The following is a 22,988-nucleotide window of genomic DNA, read 5'->3' on the forward strand; positions in this document are numbered from 1 at the left end:
AATGGGAGAGGAGGACGCGGCGGCCGCTTCCTGCCACAAACGGAGCCGGAAGTGGAGGGGCGGGGACGGAAGTGGAGGGGCGGGGCCGGGGGCGTTGCCGTGGCAACCGCGCCGGCGGGCGGGACGGCGGGGTACGAGGCCTGTGGGGGTTATAGGGGCCTATAGGGGTTATGTGGCTATAGGGGAGCGGGGAGAGGGGCTATAGGGGACGTGGGGGTGGGGGGGACTGTAGGGGGTGCAGGTGAGGGGGTACAGGGGCTGTAGGGGACGGGGGGGACACACGGGCCTGTGGGGGGTATGGGGCCTATAGGGGCTATAGGGGAGGGGGCATAGGGGCTATAGGGGATGGAGGGGCTGTAGGGGGTGTATGTGAGGGGGTACAGGGGCTATAGGGGATGGGGGGGACACTGGGCCTGTGAGGGGGACACGGGCCTCTGGGGGGTATGGGGCCTATAGGGGATGGGGGGGACACTGGGCCTGTGAGGGTATGGGGCCTATAGGGGAGGGGGCATAGGGGATATAGGGGGTGCAGGGGAGGGGGTACAGGGGCTATAGGGGATGGGGACACAGGCCTGTGGGGGGTATGGGGCCTATAGAGGCTATAGGGAAGGGGGTACTGGGGCTATAGGAGGCGGGGGTGTTGGGGAGGGGCTGTAGGGGGTGCAGGGGAGGGGGTACAGCGGCTATAGGGAATGGGGACACAGGCCTGTGGGGGCCTATAGGGGGGCCCATAGGGCCGTGCCAGCCCCAGCACCCGGGGCTCAGCTTGGGGGGCTCCTTACCAGCTCTCCCATTAATGCCCCCCCCTCATTAATGAGCCCCTTTGCTCACACAACAACCCCCCCTTAATTAACGCCTCGTTTCCCCCCGCAGCGCCGATGCCGAGACCCCCCCGCTGGTGACACGTGTGGCCGCACCGGTAGGACTCACCTCGACGGGGAGATGGGAGGGGGGCGGGGGGGGCCTAATTAACTAATTAACCCCCCAGAGGAGCTAATTAAGCCCTCGCCATGCGGGTGAGGCCGTCCCAAGCCGCCATAGCTGGGGGGGTCGCCCTCAACCTCATGCTCCTCCTTTACTGGCGGTGGGGGGCGTCCCCCCCGGCATCGTGCCGCGGCCCCCGCGCCGTCCCCGGCGTCACCGTCGTCCTTTTCGCCGCCGAATCCTCCGAGGACGCCGACACTTTGGGGACGTCTCGTTCCTTCGCCGCCCTCCCCGTCCCGGTTCTGCTGGTGGCCGAGGTGGCCCCGTACCCCCCCATATCGCTCCCGGTTGGGGTGTCGCTCCTACGGCTTCGCCCGGCGCCCGAGGGGCCCCCGATACGCCCCGAGCTTCACATCCGCACCCGCCACGTGGCGTTCGTCCCCGACGGCGCCCGCGCCGTCCCCGGGCTGCTCGAGCGCATGCGGGATGTCCTGGAAGACGGCGCCGGCGACGGAATTCGGGTGGTGGCGGCACCGGTGGGGATGGAATCGCCGCGGTGCCGCGAGATGCGGGTGGACGCGCGTGGGTGGACCGTGTGGTACGGCCCCAGCGTCCCCGCCGGCAGCCCTGGCGCCGTTTGCGGCGCCCTGGACGGTCCGTCCGTCCTTCTCCTCCGCACCCGTGACCTCTTCTCGCTGCCATTCCCGTTGGTGCGCCCGGCGCCCACCGCGCTCTTCATTCAAGTGTCTCTTCGCCGCTGGCGCCTCCGTGTCCTCCCGGCGCCGTTCCCGGCGTCGCTTCGCCCCCCGTTATCCCCCCACGAGCGCTGGAAAACGTCACATTTGGCCCAAAACCGGCACCGGCGCCTGATGGACGAGCTGGGGGTGAAGCGCGAGGCGCTGGCCGATGGCGCCGATCGCTGGTACGGCTGCACCAAAGCCACCCCGCGGTGTTTCGGCACCGTCCACGCTCGCACCCCCCAGTATCTCCTTTCGGGGCGCTGGACCCCCCCGTGTTGCCTACGGGCGCTTCGCGAAACCGCCCGGCACGTCGTGGCGACGCTTGAAGGTTCCGGCGTCCGGTACTGGTTGGAAGGGGGGACTTTACTGGGAGCCGTGCGCCTCGGGGACATTATTCCCTGGGATTACGACGTGGATTTGGGGATTTACCGCGAGGACGTGGGGAAATGCCGCTGGTTGGCGGCGGCAGCGGCGGGGACGCCGGTGGAGGACGACGAGGGGTTTTATTGGGAGAAAGCGCCCGAGGGGGAGTTTTACCGGGTGCATTTCAGCCGCGCCAACCGGCTCCACGTGGATCTGTGGCCGTTTTATTTGCGGGAGGACACGATGACCAAGGACACGTGGTTGGGGCACCCGCAGGACGTGGAGTTTCCCGAGAGGTTCTTGCGGCCCCGGGTGCCGGTGCCGTTCGGGGGTTCACGGCCATGGGGCCCAACAGCCCCCGCGAGTTCCTGGAGCTCAAGTTCGGAGCCGGAGCCGTCGAGAACCCCGAGTATCCGAACCCCGGGGTGCGGAGGCTGCGGGACGACGTGGGGGGGCCCCCAGGGCTGGGGCGGCTCGTGAGGGGATGATGAACCGTGGGACGCCTCGTGGGGGGGCGATGAACCGTGTGACATCTCGTGAGGGGACAATAAACCGTGTGACACCTCGTGAGGGGACGATAAACCGTGGACACCTCGTGAGGGGACGATAAATTGTGGGATGCCTTGTGGGGGGACGATGAATCGTGTGACACCCCATGAGGGGACAATAAACCCTGAGACCCCATGAGGGAACAATAAATCATGTGAGGGGACAATAAACCCTGGGACACCCCATAGGGGGACGATGAATCGTGTGACACCCCATAGGGGGACAATAAACCCTGGGACACCCCATAGGGGGACAATAAACTCTGGGACACCCCATAGGGGGACAATAAATTGTGTGACACCCCATGAGGGGACAATAAACCCTGGGACACCCCATAGGGGGACAATAAACTCTGGGACACCCCATAGGGGGACAATAAATTGTGTGACACCCCATGAGGGGACAATAATCCTGGGGGTCCCTTTGTCACCCCACTGTCCCCCCCATTCCCAGCGCCCCCGAGTCCCCTGGTGTCCCCAGCGCCCCCCCCCAGTGACGGGTTGGGGACAGTGACCCCCCCCCCCCGAGTGTCCCCAATTTGGTGACAAACCCCACGGACACTGCGGGGGGACACACACATCACAACCACTTTTATTCACACCACAGTGACGGGGGGGGGGACAAATGACACCGAGACCCCCCGTGTCACCCCCCGCCAGGGGGAGGGGGACACGTGGGGGGGTTTAAACTGGTTAAACTGGTTAAACTGGTCCCAGTTCACTCCAGGGACTGGAGCATCAGCAGCTGCTTCAACACCTTGGTCTGACTGGTCTCCCGAATCTCCCCGGCCAGAAACATCTCGTCCACCACCGTGTACACCTGGGGGGGCCCCGCAAATCAAGGGGGGGGTCCCCAAACCCCCCCCCAAGTTGTGGGGACCCCAAAACCCCCCAAATTTTCCTCACCTTGTAGAAATTAAATGCAATTCACAGACATTATGGGCACCCCCCACAAATCAAGGGGGTCCCCAAACGCCCCCCATAGATCTGGGGGGTCCCCCACCCCCCCCCATAAAGTGGGGGGGTCCCCAAACCCTCCCCATAAAATGGGGACCCCAAAACCCCCCAAATTTTCCTCACCTTGTAGAAATTAAACACCAAATCCAGCTCGCAAACATTATGGAAATACTCGTTGAGCACCTGGCAGAGGGAGAATGGGAGGGGGGGGTTAATTAATTAGGGCATGGGGTTAATTAGGGCGGGGTGTTAATTAATTAGGGGCATTAACGAGGCTTCGGGCACCTCCACGAAGTTGTGGATGGCTTCCAGGTACGCCAGGTTGTTGTCGGTGACGTCCACGCAGATGCAGAAATAGAGGCCGGCGTAGCGGCGATAAATGATCTTGAAGTTGCGGAACTGGGGGGGGGGGACAGAAAATAAGGGACTGGGAGGGACTGGGAGGGACTGGGAGGGACTGGGAGGGACTGGGAGGGACTGGGAGGGGGAACAGGATCCAGCCCCAGGGGGAAACTGCAGCACTAGGACTTGGGGGGCTCCCCAAATAATGGGGGGGATGTGAAAATAGGGAGAGTGGGGATGAAAAAGGGAACTGGGAGGAACTGGGAGGAACTGGGAGGAACTGGGAGGAACTGGGAGGAACTGGGAGGAACTGGGAGGAACTGGGAGGAACTGGGAGGAACTGGGAGGAACTGGGAGGAACTGGGAGGGGGGAAAGGATCTGGCCCCAGGGGGAAATAAGCGGTGATGGGACTTGGGGGGTGACCTGGATAATGGGGGGGATGTAAAAATAGGGAGAGTGGGGGATAAAAAAGGGAACTGGGAGGGACTGGGGTTTTGGGGTGAAATGAGGGTTTTAGGGTCGAAATGAGCGGGTTTTGGGGGGGTGAAACGAGGGGGGTTTTTGAGGTGAAATGAGGGGTTTTGGGGGTCAAAACTGGGGTGTTTTTCGAAATGAAGGTTTTTTGCGGTGAAACTGGGGGTTTTGGGGGTGAAACAAGGGGTTTAGGGTCGAAACGAGGGGGTTTTTGGTTCAAAATGAGGGTTTTTCTGGGTTGAAACGAGGGGTTTTTTTGGGGGTGAAACTGGGTTTTTTGGGGGGTCGAAACGGGGGGTTTTGGGGGTTGAAACGAGGCGGGGTTTTGGGCTCAAAATGAGGGGTATTTTTGGGGTGAAACACGGAGTTTGGGGCTCAAAACGAGGAGGGTTTTGGGGTGAAACACGGGGTTTGGGGCTCAAAACAAGGGGGTTTTTTGGCTCAAAACGAGGAGGTTTTGGGGTGAAACACCGAGTTTGGGGCTCAAAACGAGGAGGTTTTGGGCTCAAAACAAGGGGGGTTTTGGCTCAAAACGAGGGGTTTTTTGGGGTGAAACACGGGGTTTTGGGCTCAAAACGAGGCGGGGTATTTTTCGGGGTGAAACCGGGGCTTTTTTGGGGGAGTCACCTCCACGAAGTTGGTGTGTTTGGCGTCGCGCACGGTGACCACGGCGTGAACCTCCTCGATGAGCTTCTGCTTCTCGTCGTCATCGAACTGCATGTACCACTTGGCCAGGCGGGTCTTCCCCGCCCGGTTCTGGATCAGGATGAAGCGGATCTGCCCGGGGGGGGCCAAAATATTAATATAGGGGGGGGCAGAATTTGGGGGTACAATGGTGGGGGGAGTGAGCAAATAGTTCCCCCCGCAAGCGGCTTTTTTTGGGGATTTTGGGGCTTCCAATTGTCTCCCTATAGGGACCCCCCTGCAAACCCCCCCCCCATAAGTATCTGGCTGGGGGGGCAAAAAATAATGGGGGGGGGGGGCAGAATTTGGGGGTACAATGGGGGGGGGGGGTGAGCAAATAGTTCCCCCCGCAAGTGGCTTTTTTTGGGGGATTTTGGGGCTTCCAATTGTCTCCCTATAGGGACCCCCCCACAAAACCTCCCCCATAAGTATCTGGCTGGGGGGGCAAAAAATAATAGGGGGGGGGGTGGAATTTGGGGGTACAATGGGAGGGGTGAGTAAAGAGATCCCCCCGCAAGCGGCTTTTTTGGGGGATTTTGGGGCTTCCAGGTGTCTCCCTATAGGGACCCCCCCCCCCCGCCAAGAGCCACCCCCAATATGGGGGTCACCTACAGCCCCCCCCCCACAGGGTCACTACGTCCCCCCCACCCCATAGGGCACCCCGATAATTTCTGCCTATAACGGGGGACACTCCAGGGCCCCCCCCCCCCGCTCCTCACCATTGCGCTCCCCGTTCCGTGTCCCCCCCAGCCGGACACCGGCCGGATATCCGGCTCCGCCCGCGGGGCACGTCGGGATTTGTAGTTTCCGCTTCGCGCCGCGCCCTTCCGTTGGCCGGACTACATGTCCCGGCGGGCTTTGCGCGCGCGGGGCATGCCGGGATATATCCCCCCCTCAGTCCCCTGTAGCGGCAGCGGGAAAGCGGCGGCCGGAGCTGATGGAGGCCGCGGAGCGACCGGCAGCGGCGCTTAACAACGGGGGTGGGCGGCGTTAATAACGGGGGTGGGTTTAATAGCGGGGGGGGGGGTGTTTGTGATACCGGGAAAAGAGCGCGGGGTGGGGGTGGGAAATAACAGGGCGGTGCCCGCGCATGCGCAGTCCCGCCGCGCTCCTTTGCCTCACCGCGCATGCGCCGCTGCGTGGCCACGCCCCCGCCGTGCGTGGCCACGCCCAGCCGCCCCCTCCAGCGCGGGAGGAGGAGGAGGAGGAGGAGGGGAGGAGGAGGAGGAGGAGGAAGGCGCCGCCGCCATTACAGGCCCAGCCCGCCCCGCCGCCCCCCCCGCCGCTCCCGCCGCCGCCCCGAGCGCCGCCATGGCGCCTCCGCCCCCCGGCCCGGCCCGCCGCCGCCGCCGCCGCCACGGTGAGGAGCGAACCCGCGTTCCCGAACCCGCCCCCCCCCCGAGAACAATGGGGCAGCCCCACCCCCGCCCGCAGCGGCGCCCCCCGGACCGGCCCATTGCCCCGCCGGGGGGGGGGCGCCCCAAATTGAGGCGGGGGGCTCCCCAAATTGAGGGGGAGGGGCGCCCCAAATTGAGAGGGGGGGGCTCCCCAAATTGAGGGGGGGGGGATCCCCTAATTGAGAGGGGGGGGGCGCCCCAAATTGGGGGGGGGGCTCATCCCGGCTGTGGAGGTTCGCTGGGGGATGGGGGGACCCCCCCAGTTTTAAGGGGAGACCCCCCCGTACTCATTGGGGGGGGGAGAAGGGGAGACACCCCCCCCCATTTTTAAGGTGACCCCAAGAGGCTGGGGGGGGTGAGACCCCCTAAACCCCCCAATTAAGGGGGGAGAAGGGGAGACCCCCCCCAATTATCAGTGACCCCCCCAGCAACGAGGGGGTGCGGGGGGGGGGGGGGGGCAGAACCCCCCTATGAAGAGCTTGGGGCTCCCCCAAAGTGACCCCCCCGGGGGCTGAACCCAAAATTAAAAGGGGGGGGGGCATTGCTTTTTGGGGCGTCCCCCCCCCCCAAAATTTTAATTTTCCCAAATTTTCCCCCTTCATGTTCCGCCCGTTTTTCCCCCAAACCCCCCCCCCCCCCCCCCGCATCCCCCCCCCCAATTAAAAAAACCCCTTTTTATCCATTAACAAATTAACGACGCTGGGAAACGGTTCAACCCTCGGCCGGAGCTTAAACCTCCGCACAAAGATTCTTTATTTGAGGCTTTTTTCACCCAAACGGGGGCTCAAATTCCTCGAGCGTGATTTTTGGAGTATTTTTAATTATTTTTTGGATTATTTTAATTAATTTCCCCCCTGCAGGAGCCGCCGCGGCCACAGGATTCACCGGTTTTTGCCGTTTAAATCCGTGGAGATAAAGCCGGGCCTGGCGCGCCTGGTGATGTAATTTTTAATGGCCCGAATTCCGTGGTTTTTCCCTTTTTTTTTTTTCCTTTTTTTTGATGCTTTCGCCCCGAAAACCGGGGCAGGATGGAAGAGACCGCTTGATTGCAAGGTGAAATTTAAGAAACCCCCGAAATGAAAAGTTAAAACCCCCCAGAATTAAAAATTGCGACGCCCCGAAATTAAAAATTGAAACACGCAAATATTAAAAATCAAAACGCCCCGATTTTTAAAATTTAAGCACCCCAATATTAAAAATTAGAACACCCCAAATTGAAAATTGAAATGCCCCCAAATATTAAAAATTGACACACCCCCAAATATTAAAAATTGAAATCCCCTGAAATTAAAAATTGAAACACCCCAAAATTAAAAATTGAAACGCCTCAATATTATAAATTAAAATACCCCCATATTAAAAATTAAGACATCCTAAAATTAGAAGTTAAAACCCCCCAAAATTAAAACCCCCCAATATTAAATATTAAACCCTTCAAAAACTACAAATTAAACCCCCTGAAAATTCCAAATTAAACCCCCTGAAAGGCGCCGGCGCTCCCGCAATTTTCCCAATTCCTCCCCAATTTGGGGCAGCTTAATTAACACTAACGAGCTTCGTCAGGCTCCCGACAGCGCCTGGAAAAATCAATGGAAATTATTATTTTTTCCCTCCCTGTTTTGCCCCGTTCATGGGTGTTTTGGGGCGTCGAGATCGGCTGGAAACGGGATTTATTGCGGCCGCGAATTTGGGGCGGAAAAGCCATTTTGGGGGTGTTGGTGCGGCCTAATTAGCGGCGTTAATTGGTGCTCGTTGGTCTTTGCTCCTGGGATCGTTTGGCCCCGGTGACTCAACGTGGACCTTGTCCCGGTTTATTGGCCCTGGCGACGACTTTCGGGTTCGGCGGCTCCGGGGACGGGGTGATTAACGAAGGCGGTGGGGCCGTTAATGAGCCGGTTGGGTAATTAACGTCCCGTCCCCACCGCCGAGACGTCTCCGGTTGGGTTTGGGTTGGTTGAACATCCCGTCCCCACCACCGAGACGTCCCCAGTTGGGTTTGGGTTGGTTGAACATCCCGTCCCCACCACCGAGACGTCCCCGGTTGGGTTTGGGTTGGTTGAACATCCCGTCCCCACCACCGAGACGTCCCCGGTTGGTTGAACATCTCCAGTTGGGTTTGAGGTTGTTGGGTTGAACATCTCTGGGGTTGTCGGTGGCAAAGCCAAGAGCTTGACCCAACGAGAACTTGACCCAACAAGGGCTCAACCCAACAATAATTTGACCCAACCAGAGCTCGACCCAACCAGAGCTCAACCCAACGAGAACTCAACCAACAAGAACTTGGGCTCAACCCAACGAGAACTCAACCCAACGAGAACTCAACCAACAAGAACTTGGGCTCAACCCAACGAGAACTCAACCCAACGAGGGCTCAACCAACAAGAACTTGAGCTCAACCCAACGAGAACTCAACCCAACGAGGGCTCAACCAACAAGAACTTGGACTCGACCCAACGGGAACTCAACCCAACGAGGGCTCAACCAATGAGAACTCAGCCCAATGAGAACTCGACCCCATGACAACTTGACCCAACGAGGGCTCAACCCAATGATAATTTGACCCAATGAGGACTCAACCCAACGACAATTTGACCCAATGACAATTTGACCCAACGAGGGCTTGACCCGACAAGAACTTGACCCAATGAGGGCTCAACCCAATGATAATTTGACCCAATGATAATTTGACCCAACGAGGGCTCAACCCAGCAATAATTTGACCCAATGAGAACTCAACCCAATGAGAACTTGACCCAACGAGAACTGACCTCAACAACTCAACCTGAGGTCAACTCAGCTCAACCCACCCACTCAACCCAGCGCCACGTTTACCAAGATCCCACCTCTCAGCCAGTTCCTCTTGCCGGGAACGTTGCCGGACGACCCGGCCTTGGCTGGGAAATGCGGTTCTGGGGGGGTCGCTCGTTTGCAAAACCTCCTTCGTTAATTAAGAAGCTCCGTGGCTGCAGCCAAACCCAAACCTCCCGTTTTTAAGCTAAAACACCCAGAAAACGAAGCGCTGGAGACACCATTTCTTTCCCTCTCTGCTTATGGTTTCGATCTTCAGCTTATTTCGTCAAAAATTCTCATTCTAAGCGCTCGGTTTTGTTAAAAATGTGAATTTTGGGGGGGTTCTGGGTGCAGGACCATGTGGTTTGTCCCGGGTTTGGCTTAGGGTTGAATTTCTAGGGGGCGTAGGGTTGAATTTCCTCCTGTTTTCCCATCAAAACCCCCGATTTTGCCGTTATTTTTACCGGCGGAGGAGGACGAGGATCCTGCCGGTCGTTAACCTCAAACGAACGAACAAACCGTTAATCCCAGGGCCGTCGCAACGCGCGGGACTGTAAAACCGGGCTTAGGGTATCGGGAGGCGGAAAATTGATATTTTTAACAGATTTTTTTCCTTCTTTTCGGGTCTTTAAGAGGAAACGAGCGCTCGAGCCCACCTGGTTTGTCGGGAATTAATTAACTGAGCGGCTCCTGGTGCTCCCGGCTGGACTTTGGCGTAAATCAATAACTCCTGAGTCAGGGATTTTGGGGACAAACCGAAACCTTCGCAAACCGCACGTCTCTCTTTTTACTCTTGTGCTTTTTTAGGTCATTAGAGCCAAATTTTAAAAGCGCGAAGGCAGGGAAACGACTCTCGGGAGTTGCGCGGGGTTGTTTTTAAGCGTAATTTCTATCATTTTGGGGGCGGAAACGCCCAGTTTCTCAAGTTTTGGGGTGGAAACGCAGCTGGTCGCTTCATGCCCGTAAGTTCCGCGATTCCCTTCGTTCCACCTCAAAAAAAACCGCTGGGAAATGACCCGAGTTAAAAATGTTAATTCCGCCCCGGGCGTCACCTCGTTATTCCCAAACTAAACCCAAACGACTATGAAAAAATACAAGTTTCTGAGGAAAATTAAGTGGATTTTAGTCCAACCGGCGCAGCGATAATTGGGGTTATCCCCAGAATCGGCGCTCGGGGCGTCTCTTCGAGCTTTAGTCGGATTATTTTTGCCTTTTTTCTTTTCGTTTGCCAAACGTTCAACGCCGTCGGGCCCCGTTTACCCACGGGGTGACCCCGTAGGAGCCGTTTCGGGCGTTAAGCCGGCGCTAAACTCGGCTTTAAGTCCAAAGCAAAGGGAGAACGGGGCGGTTTGCATTACGTGGTGGTTTTCGCGCCGGGGAAGCGAATCCCCTCGGCTTTGGGGACCTGGACCTTGGTCGGGGTCGCGGTTTGCGGACGGCGGGGGAAAAACGGGCGGAATCGGGTGGGTTTTTGGCCTTTCGGAGCTGACGCTCGTTCCTTTCTTTCCCGCCCCCAGGTGGAACCGTCGCCCGCCCGCCCGCGGGCCCCAGCGCCAACTGAAGAGCCGCCGGCACGACATGGGCGCCGGTGTCGCCGCCGCCGCCGCGGCGTGAGCGCCGGGACCGCCAACCCCTCTCTGGATCGGCCGGGCGGGCCAGGATGTGCGGGCGATGATGATGGCGAGGAAGCAAGATGTCCGCGTGCCCACCTACAACGTCAGCGTGGTGGGTCTGTCCGGCACCGAGAAAGACAAAGGCCAGTGCGGGGTGGGCAAATCCTGCCTGTGCAACCGCTTCGTGCGGCCCGGCGCCGACCAGTTCCACCTGGACCACACGTCGGTGCTCAGCACCAGCGATTTCGGGGGGCGCGTGGTCAACAACGACCACTTTCTGTACTGGGGGGAGGTGGTGCGGGCGCTGGAGGACGGCGGCGAGTGCCGCGCGCAGGTGGTGGAGCAGACGGAGTTCATCGACGACCAGACGTTCCAGCCGCACCGCAGCACGGCCCTGCAGCCCTACATCAAGCGGGCGGCCGCCACCAAGCTGGCGTCGGCCGAAAAGCTCATGTATTTTTGCACGGACCAGCTGGGGTTGGAGCAGGACTTCGAGCAGAAGCAGATGCCCGAGGGGAAGCTGCTGGTGGACGGTTTCCTCCTGTGCGTCGACGTCAGCCGGGGGATGAACAGGAACTTCGACGAGCAGCTCAAGTTCGTGTCCAACCTCTACAACCAGCTGGCCAAGACCAAGAAGCCCGTGGTGGTGGTGCTGACCAAGTGCGACGAGGGCGTGGAGCGTTACATCCGCGACGCGCACGCCTTCGCCCTGAGCAAGAAGAACCTGCAGGTCGTGGAGACGTCGGCCCGCTCCAACGTCAACGTGGACTTGGCTTTTAGCACCCTGGTGCAGCTGATCGATAAGAGCCGGGGGAAAACCAAGATAATCCCGTATTTCGAGGCGCTGAAGCAGCAGAGCCAGCAGATCGCCGCCGCCAAGGACAAGTACGAGTGGCTGGTGGGGCGCATCGTCAAGAACCACAACGAGCCCTGGGCCAACGTGAGCCGCAAGATGCAGAACGCGCCTGAGTACCAGGACTACGTGTACCTGGAGGGGACACCCAAAGCCAAGAAGCTCTTCCTGCAGCACGTGCAGCGCCTCAAGCACGAGCACGTCGAGCGGCGCCGAAAGGCGTTCCTGGCGGCGCTGCCGCAGGCGCTCGACGCGCTGGTCCCCGAGCTGGACGAGATCGAGCAGCTGAGCTGCTCCAAAGCCCGCAAGCTCCTGGAGACCAAGGCGGATTTCCCCAAGTGGTTCGTGGTGCTGGACGAGACGCCCTGGGACGCCACGGGCCACGTGGACGACGTGGATGACGACCGCGTCCCCTTCGACCTGCTGGAGACGCCGGCGGCCGAGCAGGTGTACGAGGCGCACCTGGAGAAGCTGCGCGACGAGCGGAAACGGGCCGAGATGAGGCGGGCGTTCAAGGAGAACCTGGAGACGTCGCCGTTCGTCACGCCGGGGAAGCCCTGGGAGGAAGCGCGGAGCTTCATCATGAGCGAGGATTTCTACCTGTGGCTGGACGAGGCGGTTTACATGGACATTTACGGCAAGCACCAAAAGCAGCTCATCGAGAAGGCCAAGGAGGAGTTCCAGGAGCTGCTCCTGGAGTACTCGGAGCTGTTCTACGAGCTGGAGCTGGACGCCAAGCCCAGCAAGGAGAAGATGGGGGTGATCCAGGAGGTGCTGGGCGAGGAGCAGCGGTTCAAGGCCCTGCAGAAGCTGCAGGCCGAGCGCGACGCCCTGATCCTCAAGCACATCCACTTCGTGTACCACCCCACCAAGGAGACGTGTCCCAGCTGCCCGCTCTGCGTGGATTCCCGCGTCGAGCAGCTCCTGGGCTCCCGCTTCACCCGCAACCCCAAAAACCAGCCGGCGGAGCCCGGCGTGGACCGGCTCAACCTGGTCATCCTGGGCAAGGACGGGCTGGCGCGCGAGCTGGCCAACGAGATCCGCGCGCTCTGCACCAGCGACGACCGCTACGTCATCGAGGGCAAGGTCTACGAGCTGGCGCTGCGGCCCATCGAGGGCAACGTGCGCCTGCCCGTCAACTCCTTCCAGACCCCCACGTTCCAGCCCCACGGCTGCCTCTGCCTCTACAACTCCAAGGAGTCGCTGTCCTACGTGGTGGAGAGCATCGAGAAGAGCCGCGAGTCCACGCTGGGCCGGCGCGACGGCCACCCGGGCAACCTCCCGCTCACGCTCATCCTGGTGAACAAGCGCGGGGACGCGGGCGGCGAGACGCTGCACGGGCTGATCCAGCAGGGCCAGCAGATCGCCAGCAAGCTCCAGTGCGTCTTCCTCGACCCCGGCATCGGCTACGGCCGCAACATCAACGAGAAGCAGATCGGGCAGGTGCTCAAAGGCCTCCTGGACTCCAAGCGCAACCTCAACCTGCTCGGCGAGAGGAAAGAGCCGGCGGACGCCGACCTGCGCGTCGTCATGTGCCTCATGTGCGGGGACCCGTTCGGCGCCGACGACGTCCTGGGGCCCGTGTTGCAGTCGCCCACGTGCCGCCCCGGCGGCTCCGCCGGCTCCGTGCTGCTGGATTTGGCCGTGGGGCCGCACAAGCGGCGCGTGGAGCTGTCGCTCCTCTCCTACCACGCGTCCTTCGGGCTCCGCAAGTCCCGCCTGGTCCACGGCTACGTCCTGTTCTACTCGGCGCAGCGCCGCGCGTCGCTGGCCACGCTGCGCGCCTTCCTGTGCGAGGTGCAGGACGTGGTGCCCGTGCAGCTCGTGGCGCTGACCGACGGCGCCGCCGACCTCCCGGACAACGACCTGAGCCGCGAGCAGCTGAGCGAGGGCGAGGAGATCGCCCAGGACATCGACGGGCGCTTCGCCGCCCTCCCCGGCGCTCAGCCGCAGCGCAAGCTGGAGCTCTTCCACGCCTTCCTCAAGGATGCGGCCGAGAAGAAGACGCTGGTGGAGGCCGCCCACATGTACGACGCGGCGGCTGAGGCCTCCGGCGAAGACGCCGCCTTCAACTCGCCGCGTGCCGGCTCCCCGCTCTGCAACTCCAACCTGCCCGACTCCGAGGAGGACGCCGAGCCCCCCGGCTACAGCCCGTTCCGCGACGACCCCAAGGACCATTCCAAGCTCTCCATGGAGCTCGAGGGCAACGACGGCTTGTCCTTCATCTCCGTGGTGAGCGCCTTCGAGAGCAAACTCAACAACAAGGTGCCGCCGCCGGTGAAACCCAAACCCCCCGTCCATTTTGAGCTGGGCAAGGCCGATCTGGCCTATTTGGAGCAGGGTCACCGCGACGGGCGCCGCAAGTCGCTCTCGGCGGGCGCCTGGCTCCCTGCCGACTGCTTCGATCCTTCCGACTACGCCGAGCCCATGGACGCGGTGGCGCGGCCGCGCGCCGAGGAGGAGAACATCTACTCGGTGCCGCATGACAGCACCCAGGGCAAGATCATCACCGTGCGCAACATCAACAAGGCGCAATCCAACGGCGGCGGCGGCGGCAACAACGGCTCGGACAGCGAGATGGACACGGGCTCGCTGGAGCGCGCCCGGCCCGGCCGCGCCAAGCCCGGCTTGTACCGCGCGCGCTGCTCGCGCCTCGGCCGCTTCGCCGGCTACCGCGGCAGCGTCGGCGTGGGCAGCGACGACGAGCTGGGGCCCGGCAGGAAGAAGGACGAGGAGCAGAGCGCCCCGTACAAGGGGGACAACGCCGGGGGGCCCTACGACGCGGGGGACGGGGAGGACCCGCGGCGCAGGAACATCCTGCGCAGCCTCCGCAGGACGACCAAGGTGCCGCTTTGACGTTTACGGGGCCGTTTTTTTCTCTTTTTTTTTTTAACGGTTTTTTGACCCGTCGATCGAGGGCGCGGGGTGGGCGCGGGGGGTTTGGTTCGGTGGGTTTCATGGGCGGCGCTGGCGCGTTCCGTGCCCCAACATGGCCTTTGCCGCGGGCGTTTAGCGTTACTCAGTAGTTGCTTGTTGTTTGGTGTTGGGTGCGTTGGGATCAATAGCGCTGCGTTGGGATCAATAGCGCTGCGTTGGGATCAATAGCGCTGCGTTGGGATCAATAACAATCCGTGGGAGTCGATGACAATCGATTTGAACCCATAACAATCCATTGGAATCAATAATAATTCATTGCAATAGATAATTAATTGGAATAAAAAACAATAATCCATAGGAATTAATATGTTGGAATAGATAATTCATTGGAATCAATAACAATCCATTGGAATCAATAACAACAGATTTATTATTGATTCCAATGAATTATTATTGATTCCAATCAATTATTATCTATTCCAATGGATTGCTGATTATTCAAGCCATTATCTATTCCAATAGAATATCTAGTAAAAAATTCAGATTTAAAAATTTGGATTTAAACCCCCTTATTGTTGAAAAATTTTGGATTTAAAAACACTTATTCAAAAATCCAGATTTAAAAATTTGGATTTGAAAAGGCTCGTTAGTCAAAAATTCCATTTAAAAATTTGGTTTTAAAAAGGGTCGTTATTGAAAAATTCAGATTTGAAAAGGCTCATTAATGGAAAATTGGGATTTGAAAAGGCTTGTTGTTTGAAAAGGCTTGTTATTTGAAAATTCCAATTTGAAAAGGCTTGCGATTCAAAAAGGCTCGTGATTCGAAAAATGGGATTCGAAAAGGCTCGCGATTCAAAAATCGGGATTGGAAAAGGCTCGCGATTCAAAAATCGGGATTGGAAAAGGCTCGCGGTTCAAAAATCGGGATTGGAAAAGGCTCGCGGTTCAAAAATTGGGATTGGAAAAGGCTCGCGGTTCAAAAATTGGGATTGGAAAAGGCTCGCGGTTCAAAAATTGGGATTGGAAAAGGCTCGCGGTTCAAAAATTGGGATTGGAAAAGGCTCGCGGTTCAAAAATCGGGATTGGAAAAGGCTCGCGGTTCAAAAATCGGGATTGGAAAAGGCTCGCGGTTCAAAAATTGGGATTGGAAAAGGCTCGCGGTTCAAAAATCGGGATTGGAAAAGGCTCGCGGTTCAAAAATCGGGATTGGAAAAGGCTCGCGGTTCAAAAATTGGGATTGGAAAAGGCTCGCGGTTCAAAAATTGGGATTGGAAAAGGCTCGCGGTTCAAAAATGGGATTGGAAAAGGCTCGCGGTTCAAAAATGGGATTGGAAAAGGCTCGCGGTTCAAAAATGGGATTGGAAAAGGCTCGCGGTTCAAAAATTGGGATTGGAAAAGGCTCGCGGTTCAAAAATTGGGATTGGAAAAGGCTCGCGATTGAAAATTGGGATTCAAAAAGGCTCGCGATTCAAAAATTGGGATTGGAAAAGGCTCGCGATTGAAAATTGGGATTCGAAAAGGCTCGCGATTCAAAATTTGGGATTGGAAAAGGCTCGCGGTTCAAAAATCGGGATTGGAAAAGGCTCGCGGTTCAAAAACGGTGGTTGCGCAACGGGGCGCGGGCGCTCCGGGTGACTCTGCGCGTTCTCCCGCAGAAGCCGAAGGCGCCGAAGCCGCGGGCGCCGCTGCCGAAGGCCCCGTGGGAAAGCAGCTACTTCGGGGTCCCCCTGGGCAGCGTCGTCACCCCCGAGCGGCCCATCCCCCTCTTCATCGAGCGCTGCATCGACTTCATCGAGGCCACAGGTCGGGGCGAAAAACCGTGACTTTGGGAAAAACCCGCCCGGAAAAAGGGCGAAATTCCGCCCGGGGTTTCCTGGGGAACGGGGGGAAATTCCTCGCTGGGTTTTTCTGGGAAAATGTCAAATTCCTCGCTGGATTTTTTCAGGGGAAAGTGTCAAATTCTTCCCCTGAAATTCTTCTGGGAAAGTGTAAAATTCCACCCTGGAATTTTTGGGGAAGGTGGAAAATTCTTTCCCTGGAATTTTTCTGGGAAAGTGTAAAATCCTGCCCTGGAATTTTTGGGGAAGGTGGAAAATTCCTCTCTGGATTTTTCTGGAAAAGTGTCAAGTTCTTCCTTGGGATTTTGGGGGAAAGTGCCAAATTCTTCCCTGGAATTTTTGGGGAAAGTGTAAAATTCCTCTCTGGATTTTTCTGGGAAAGTGTCAAGTTCTTCCTTGGGATTTTGGGGGAAAGTGCCAAATTCTTCCCTGGAATTTTTGGGAACGGTGTCAAGTCCTTCCCTGGATTATTTCATCTAAAAAGGTGTAAAACACTTTCCTGGATTACTTTTTTCCTGGGAAGGTGTAAAATTCCTCTCTGGATTTTTCTTGGAAACTGTAAAATTCTTCCCTGGGATTTTTCTGGGAATATGTCAAATTCTTCCCTGGAATTTTGGGGGGAAAGTGTCAAATTCCTCCCTGGATTTCGATGCTCAGAAACGCGGAATTTTCCTCATTTCCCCCCAAATCTCCCGCTTTGTGCCCGTTTCCCCAGGCCTGAGCACCGAGGGCATTTACCGTGTGAGCGGGAACAAGTCGGAGATGGAAAGTTTGCAGCGCCAGTTCGACCAGGGTAACCAAAACCCCCCCTTTTCGCCCCAAAACCCCATGGACGCCTCCCCCTCCCCGCCCCCACGAAGCCTTTTTGGGGCGTTTTCTCCATTTTCCTCTCCCTCTTTGTCCCTTCAGCTCTTGCGTTCGGCTCCTTTGCAAAATTTGGAGTGAAAAATTCGGGTTTCAAACTGTTTCGTATTCAGAAACTCGGATTGAAAAATTCAGGTTTAAAAATTTGGATTTAAAAGTGCGTGTTATTTAGAAGTTCGGAGTTGAAAATCCATATTATTTAAAAATTCAGATTGAAAAGTTCATACTTAAAAATACAGATTTAAAAATTCAGATCTAAAAATGCGTATTATTTAAGAAGTCTGGACGTCAAAGTTCAGATTTAAAAAGTGATATTCTTTAAAAATCTGATTTAAAAAAATTGAGATTTTAAAATCCGGATGTAAAAACTGACATTATTTTAAAAATCGGGATTTAACAATTGCCATTTGAAAATCCAGATTAAAAAATTCACGTTATTTAAAAATCCAGATTTAATCCGGGCTGTGACCCCCATTGTGTCCCCCCCCCAACACCTGGGGGTCCCCGGGGGGGTGTGACCCCCGTGTCCTGGCATTTCGGGGTCCCTGGGGAGGCCGTGACCCCCATGTCCCCCCCTCAGTGTTTTGGGGTCCCCAGGGTGCTGTGACCCCCATGTCCTCCCCATGCTCCCCCCAGTGTTTTGGGGTCCCCGGGGGGGTTGTGACCCCCATGTTCCGGCATTTCGGGGTCCCTGGGGAGGCCGTGACCCCCATGTCCCCCCCTCAGTGTTTTGGGGTCCCCAGGGTGCTGTGACCCCCATGTCCCCCCCATGCTCCCCCCAGTGTTTTGGGGTCCCCGGGGGGGTGCGACCCCCATGTCCCGGCATTTCAGGGTCCCTGGGGAGGCCGTGACCCCCATGTCCCCCCCTCAGTGTTTTGGGGTCCCCAGGGTGCTGTGACCCCCATGTCCTCCCCATGCTCCCCCCAGTGTTTTGGGGTCCCCGGGGGGTTGTGACCCCCGTGTCCCGGCATTTTGGGGTCCCTGGGGAGGCCGTGACCCCCATGTCCCCCCCTCAGTGTTTTGGGGTCCCCGGGGGGGTTGTGACCCCCCTGTTCCGGCATTTTGGGGTCCCTGGGGAGGCCGTGACCCCCATGTCCCCCCCTCAGTGTTTTGGGGTCCCCGGGGGGGTGTGACCCCCATGTTCCGGCATTTTGGGGTCCCTGGGGAGGCCGTGACCCCCATGTCCCCCCCTCAGTGTTTTGGGGTCCCCAGGGTGCTGTGACCCCCATGTCCCCCCCATGCTCCCCCCAGTGTTTTGGGGTCCCCGGGGGGGTGTGACCCCCGTGTCCCGGCATTTTGGGGTCCCTGGGGAGGCCGTGACCCCCATGTCCCCCCCCCAGTGTTTTGGGGTCCCCGGGGGGGTTGTGACCCCCGTGTCCCGGCATTTCGGGGTCCCTGGGGAGGCCGTGACCCCCATGTCCCCCCCTCAGTGTTTTGGGGTCCCCGGGGGGGTTGTGACCCCCGTGTCCCGGCATTTCGGGGTCCCTGGGGAGGCCGTGACCCCCATGTCCCCCCCCCAGTGTTTTGGGGTCCCTGGGGGGGTTGTGACCCCCATGTCCTCCCCATGCTCCCCCCAGTGTTTTGGGGTCCCCGGGGGGTTGTGACCCCCATGTCCCGGCATTTCGGGGTCCCTGGGGAGGCCGTGACCCCCATGTCCCCCCTCAGTGTTTTGGGGTCCCCGGGGGGGTTGTGACCCCTGTGTCCCGGCATTTCGGGGTCCCTGGGGAGGCCGTGACCCCCATGTCCCCCCCTCAATGTTTTGGGGTCCCCAGGGTGCTGTGACCCCCATGTCCCCCCCATGCTCCCCCCAGTGTTTTGGGGTCCCCGGGGGGGTGTGACCCCCGTGTCCCGGCATTTCGGGGTCCCTGGGGAGGCCGTGACCCCCATGTCCCCCCCCCAGTGTTTTGGGGTCCCTGGGGGGGTTGTGACCCCCATGTCCTCCCCATGCTCCCCCCAGTGTTTTGGGGTCCCCGGGGGGGTTGTGACCCCCCTGTCCCAGCATTTCGGGGTCCCTGGGGAGGCCGTGACCCCCGTGTCCCCCCATGTCCCCCCCAGACCACGGTCTGGACCTGGCCGAGAAGGATTTCACGGTGAACACGGTGGCCGGCGCCATGAAGAGCTTCTTCTCAGAGCTGCCGGAGCCGCTCGTCCCCTACGCCATGCAGGTGGAGCTGGTGGAGGCCCACAGTGAGTCCTCGTCAACTTAATTAACCCAGCCCTTCGTTAATTAACACCCCCCAAGCTCATTTGCGCACTCGCCTTGTCGATCCATCCCTTAAAACCCCATTTATGGCGCATCGCGGTTAAAATTCAACCCCATTTTTAGCACTGTCCCGGGTGGATTTTGGGGTGACCCAAATCTGTGAGGGCTGGTGGCCCCCCCCCAAAAAAAATTGGGGTCCTTGTGAGCATTTCTCCCCCAAATCTGCTTAATTAGTGCACTCGCCTCGTTAACCCGTCCCGTAAAACCCCATTTATGGCGCGTTGTGGTTAAAATTCGCCCCGGTTTTTAGCGCCGTCCCGGATGGATTTTTGGGGTGACCCAAATCTGAGAGGACTGGTGGCCCCAAAACCACCCCCCCCAAAAAAAATTGGGGGATCCCGGTGAGCATTTCTGCCCCAAAATCCGCTTTTTCCCCCCTTAGAAATCAACGACCGGGAGCAGAAGCTCCACGCGCTGAAGGACGTTCTGAAGAAGTTCCCCAAGGAGAACTACGAGGTCTTCAAATACGTCATCGCCCACTTGAACAAGTGCGTGTTTTTTGGGGTTCCCGGAGGGGGACGACGGGGGTGACAAAAATGGCGGCACCAGAATCACCTCAGGGCTCCAAATTGGCCCCAAAATCACCTCGGGGGTCAAAGTGGCCCCAAAATCACCTGAGGGCTCCAAATGGCCCCAAAATCACCTCAGGTGAAAATGGCGCCAGAATCACCTGAGGGGTCAAAGTGGCCCCAAAATCACCTCAGGGCTCCAAATTGGCCCCAAAATCACCTCAGGGTTAAAATGGCCCCAAAATCCCCTCAGGGCTCCAAATGGCCCCAAAATCCCCTCAGGTGAAAATGGCGCCAGAATCACCTGAGGGGTCAAAATGGCCCCAAAATCCCCTCAGGGCTCCAAATTGGCCCCAAAATCACCTCAGGGCTCAAACTGTTGGCCCCAAAATCACCTCAGGGTGAAAATGGCCCCAAAATCACCTCAGGGCTCCAAACGGCCCCAAAATCCCCTCAGGGCTCCAAATGGCCCCAAAATCACCTCAGGGTCAAAATGGCGCCAGAATCACCTGAGGGGTCAAAGTGGCACCAAAATCACCTGAGGGCTCCAAATTGGCCCCAAAATCACCTCAGGGTGAAAATGGCCCCAGAATCACCTCAGGGGTCAAAATGGCCCCAAAATCACCTCAGGGCTCCAAATTTGCCCCAAAATCACCTCAGGGTTAAAATGGCCCCAAAATCCCCTCAGGGCTCAAAATGGCCCCAAAATCCCCTCAGGGTCAAAATGGCCCCAAAATCACCTCAGGGTCAAAATGGCCCCAAAATCCCCTCAGGGTCAAAATGGCCCCAAAATCCCCTCAGGGCTCCAAATGGCCCCAAAATCCCCTCAGGGCCCAAATGGCCCCAAAATCCCCTCAGGGCCCCAAAATGGCCCCAAAATCCCCTCAGGGCTCCAAACGGCCCCAAAATCCCCTCAGGGCTCCAAACGGCCCCAAAATCCCCTCAGGGCTCCAAATGGCCCCAAAATCCCCTGAGGGCTCCAAATTGACCCCAGAATCCCCTCAGGGCTCCAAATGGCCCCAAAATCACCTCAGGGCTCCAAATTTGCCCCAAAATCACCTCAGGGCTCCAATAGGCCCCAAAATCACCTGAGGGCTCCAATAGGCCCCAAAATCACCTGAGGGCTCCAAATGGCCCCAAAATCACCTCAGGGCTCCAAATGGCCCCAAAATCACCTCAGGGCTCCAAATGGCCCCAAAATCACCTCAGGGCTCCAAATGGCCCCAAAATCACCTCAGGGCTCCAAATGGCCCCAAAATCACCTCAGGGCTCCAAATGGCCCCAAAATCACCTCAGGGCTCCAAATGGCCCCAAAATCACCTCAGGGCTCCAAATGGCCCCAAAATCACCTCAGGGCCCAAATGGCCCCAAAATCACCTCAGGGTTAAAATGGCCCCAAAATCCCCTCAGGGCTCCAAACGGCCCCAAAATCACCTCAGGGCTCCAAATGGCCCCAAAATCACCTCAGGGCTCCAAATGGCCCCAAAATCACCTCAGGGGTCAAAATGGCCCCAAAATCACCTCAGGGCTCCAAACGGCCCCAAAATCCCCTCAGGGCTCCAAATTGGCCCCAAAATCACCTCAGGGCTCCAATAGGCCCCAAAATCACCTGAGGGCTCCAAATTGGCCCCAAAATCCCCTCAGGGCCCCAAATTTGCCCCAAAATCCCCTCAGGGCTCCCAACGGCGCCAGAATCCCCTCAGGGCTCCAAATGGCCCCAAAATCCCCTCAGGGCTCCAAACGGCCCCAAAATCCCCTCAGGGCTCCAAATGGCCCCAAAATCCCCTCAGGGCTCCAAATGGCCCCAAAATCACCTGAGGGCTCCAAATTGGCCCCAAAATCCTCTCAGGGCCCCAAAATGGCCCCAAAATCACCTCAGGGCCCAAACGGCGCCAGAATCCCCTCCGGGCTCCGTTCTCCCCGGTTTAGGGCCTTTCCGCCCCGAACGGTTCGCTGTTTGCCACGCGCCCCGTCTCTCGCCGCAGGGTCAGCCACAACCACCGCGTCAACCTGATGACCAGCGAGAACCTCTCCATCTGCTTCTGGCCCACACTCATGCGCCCCGACTTCAGCACGATGGACGCGCTCACGGCCACGCGCACCTACCAGACAATCATCGAACTCTTCATCCACCAGTGCCCCTTCTTTTTCTACAACCGGCCCCTCCTGGACCCCCCCGGCCCGGCCGCCCCCTTCGCGCCGCCCTCGCCCCCCCGGACCCCCCCGCCCTCCCCGCACTCGCCCGTCCAGCCGCTGCTGGAGCAGCACACGCTGTGAAAAACGGCAAAAAAAAAAAAAAAACCCGGAAAAACGCTAAAAAAAACCCACAAATTTCGCTCCGGCCCGGCGCGGACTTGGCCGGATTTGGGGCTCCGGGAGGGGGGTTTTTTGGTCCGTTTTTTGGGGTTGTGGGGTGGGGGGGGGGATGTTGGCGCCTCGGACGCTTCTCCGGACGCCCGCGGATGTTTTGGTGCCGCCAAACCCCCCGAGATGTGGTTGGGGGATCTTTTGGAGCTGCTCGTGGTGGCCACGGGCTCGGCCAACGTGGTTCGATGAAGCTTGAGGTTCATCCAACGTGGTCCCAACGAAGCTTGAGGTTCATCCAACGTGGTCCCAACAGAGCTGGAGGTTCATCCAGCACGGTCCCAACAGAGCTTGAGGTTCATCCAATGTGGTCCCAACAGAGCCTGAGGTTCATCCAACGTGGTCCCAACGAAGCTTGAGGTTCATCCAACGTGGTCCCAACGAAGCTTGAGGATCGTCCAACGTGGTCCCAACGAAGCTTGAGGTTCATCCAACGTGGTCCCAACGAAGCTTGAGGATCGTCCAACGTGGTCCCAACAGAGCTTGAGGTTCATCCAACGTGGTCCCAACAGAGCTTGAGGTTCATCCAACGTGGTCCCAATGAAGCTTGAAGATCGTCCAACACGGTCCCAACAGAGCTTGAGGAT

General features: G+C 58.5%; 3 protein-coding genes across 4 annotated transcripts; 2 read left to right on the forward strand and 1 right to left on the reverse strand.

Annotated features, from left to right (window-relative positions):
- The first annotated feature begins 102 nt into the window (after window positions 1-102).
- On the forward strand, window positions 103-2,670 carry FKRP (fukutin related protein). The gene is given in 3 exon segments (XM_065655179.1): window positions 103-131; window positions 874-2,361; window positions 2,364-2,670. Coding segments are annotated over 2 exon segments (1,503 nt in total). The 5' UTR covers window positions 103-131; window positions 874-1,010; the 3' UTR covers window positions 2,516-2,670.
- A 476-nt stretch (window positions 2,671-3,146) lies between these two features.
- On the reverse strand, window positions 3,147-5,835 carry AP2S1 (adaptor related protein complex 2 subunit sigma 1). Its single transcript, XM_065655201.1, has 5 exons — window positions 5,753-5,835; window positions 4,977-5,126; window positions 3,818-3,931; window positions 3,656-3,715; window positions 3,147-3,395 (listed from the first exon to the last, which is right to left on the reverse strand). The coding sequence occupies exons 1-5, from the start codon at window positions 5,753-5,755 to the stop codon at window positions 3,294-3,296; spliced, it is 429 nt and encodes a 142-aa protein (XP_065511273.1). The 5' UTR covers window positions 5,756-5,835; the 3' UTR covers window positions 3,147-3,293.
- Window positions 5,836-5,944: 109 nt separating this feature from the next.
- Window positions 5,945-22,403, forward strand: ARHGAP35 (Rho GTPase activating protein 35). Of its 2 annotated transcripts, none has more exons than XM_065655156.1 (7): window positions 5,945-6,013; window positions 10,738-14,530; window positions 16,219-16,366; window positions 17,117-17,194; window positions 19,321-19,452; window positions 19,911-20,016; window positions 22,023-22,403. In XM_065655156.1, exons 2-7 carry the CDS (start codon window positions 10,892-10,894, stop codon window positions 22,312-22,314), a joined length of 4,395 nt encoding a protein of 1,464 aa, XP_065511228.1. In that variant the 5' UTR covers window positions 5,945-6,013; window positions 10,738-10,891; the 3' UTR covers window positions 22,315-22,403. The 2 variants fall into 2 exon arrangements, with proteins under 2 accessions (XP_065511228.1, XP_065511227.1); XM_065655155.1 differs by lacking the exon at window positions 5,945-6,013 and adding an exon at window positions 6,333-6,393.
- Window positions 22,404-22,988: the final 585 nt, after the last annotated feature.

This window comes from Caloenas nicobarica, chromosome 37, assembly GCF_036013445.1.
Source record: "Caloenas nicobarica isolate bCalNic1 chromosome 37, bCalNic1.hap1, whole genome shotgun sequence".
In the NCBI taxonomy this organism is placed as follows: domain Eukaryota; kingdom Metazoa; phylum Chordata; class Aves; order Columbiformes; family Columbidae; genus Caloenas; species Caloenas nicobarica.

Bases quoted from the DNA above. Each gene is read 5' to 3' on its own strand.
- AP2S1 (XM_065655201.1), bottom strand. The intron at 3,932-4,976 runs GTGACTCCCCCA...CCCCCCCCCCAG, and splicing joins AACACACCAACTTCGTGGAG to TTCCGCAACTTCAAGATCAT. The intron at 3,396-3,655 runs GTGAGGAAAATT...GGGCCCCCCCAG, and splicing joins TGGTGTTTAATTTCTACAAG to GTGTACACGGTGGTGGACGA.
- ARHGAP35 (XM_065655156.1), top strand. From the start codon at position 10,892: ATGATGATGGCGAGGAAGCAAGATGTCCGCGTGCCCACCTACAACGTC. The intron at 16,367-17,116 runs GTCGGGGCGAAA...CCGTTTCCCCAG, and splicing joins CGACTTCATCGAGGCCACAG to GCCTGAGCACCGAGGGCATT. The intron at 19,453-19,910 runs GTGAGTCCTCGT...TTCCCCCCTTAG, and splicing joins GGAGCTGGTGGAGGCCCACA to AAATCAACGACCGGGAGCAG.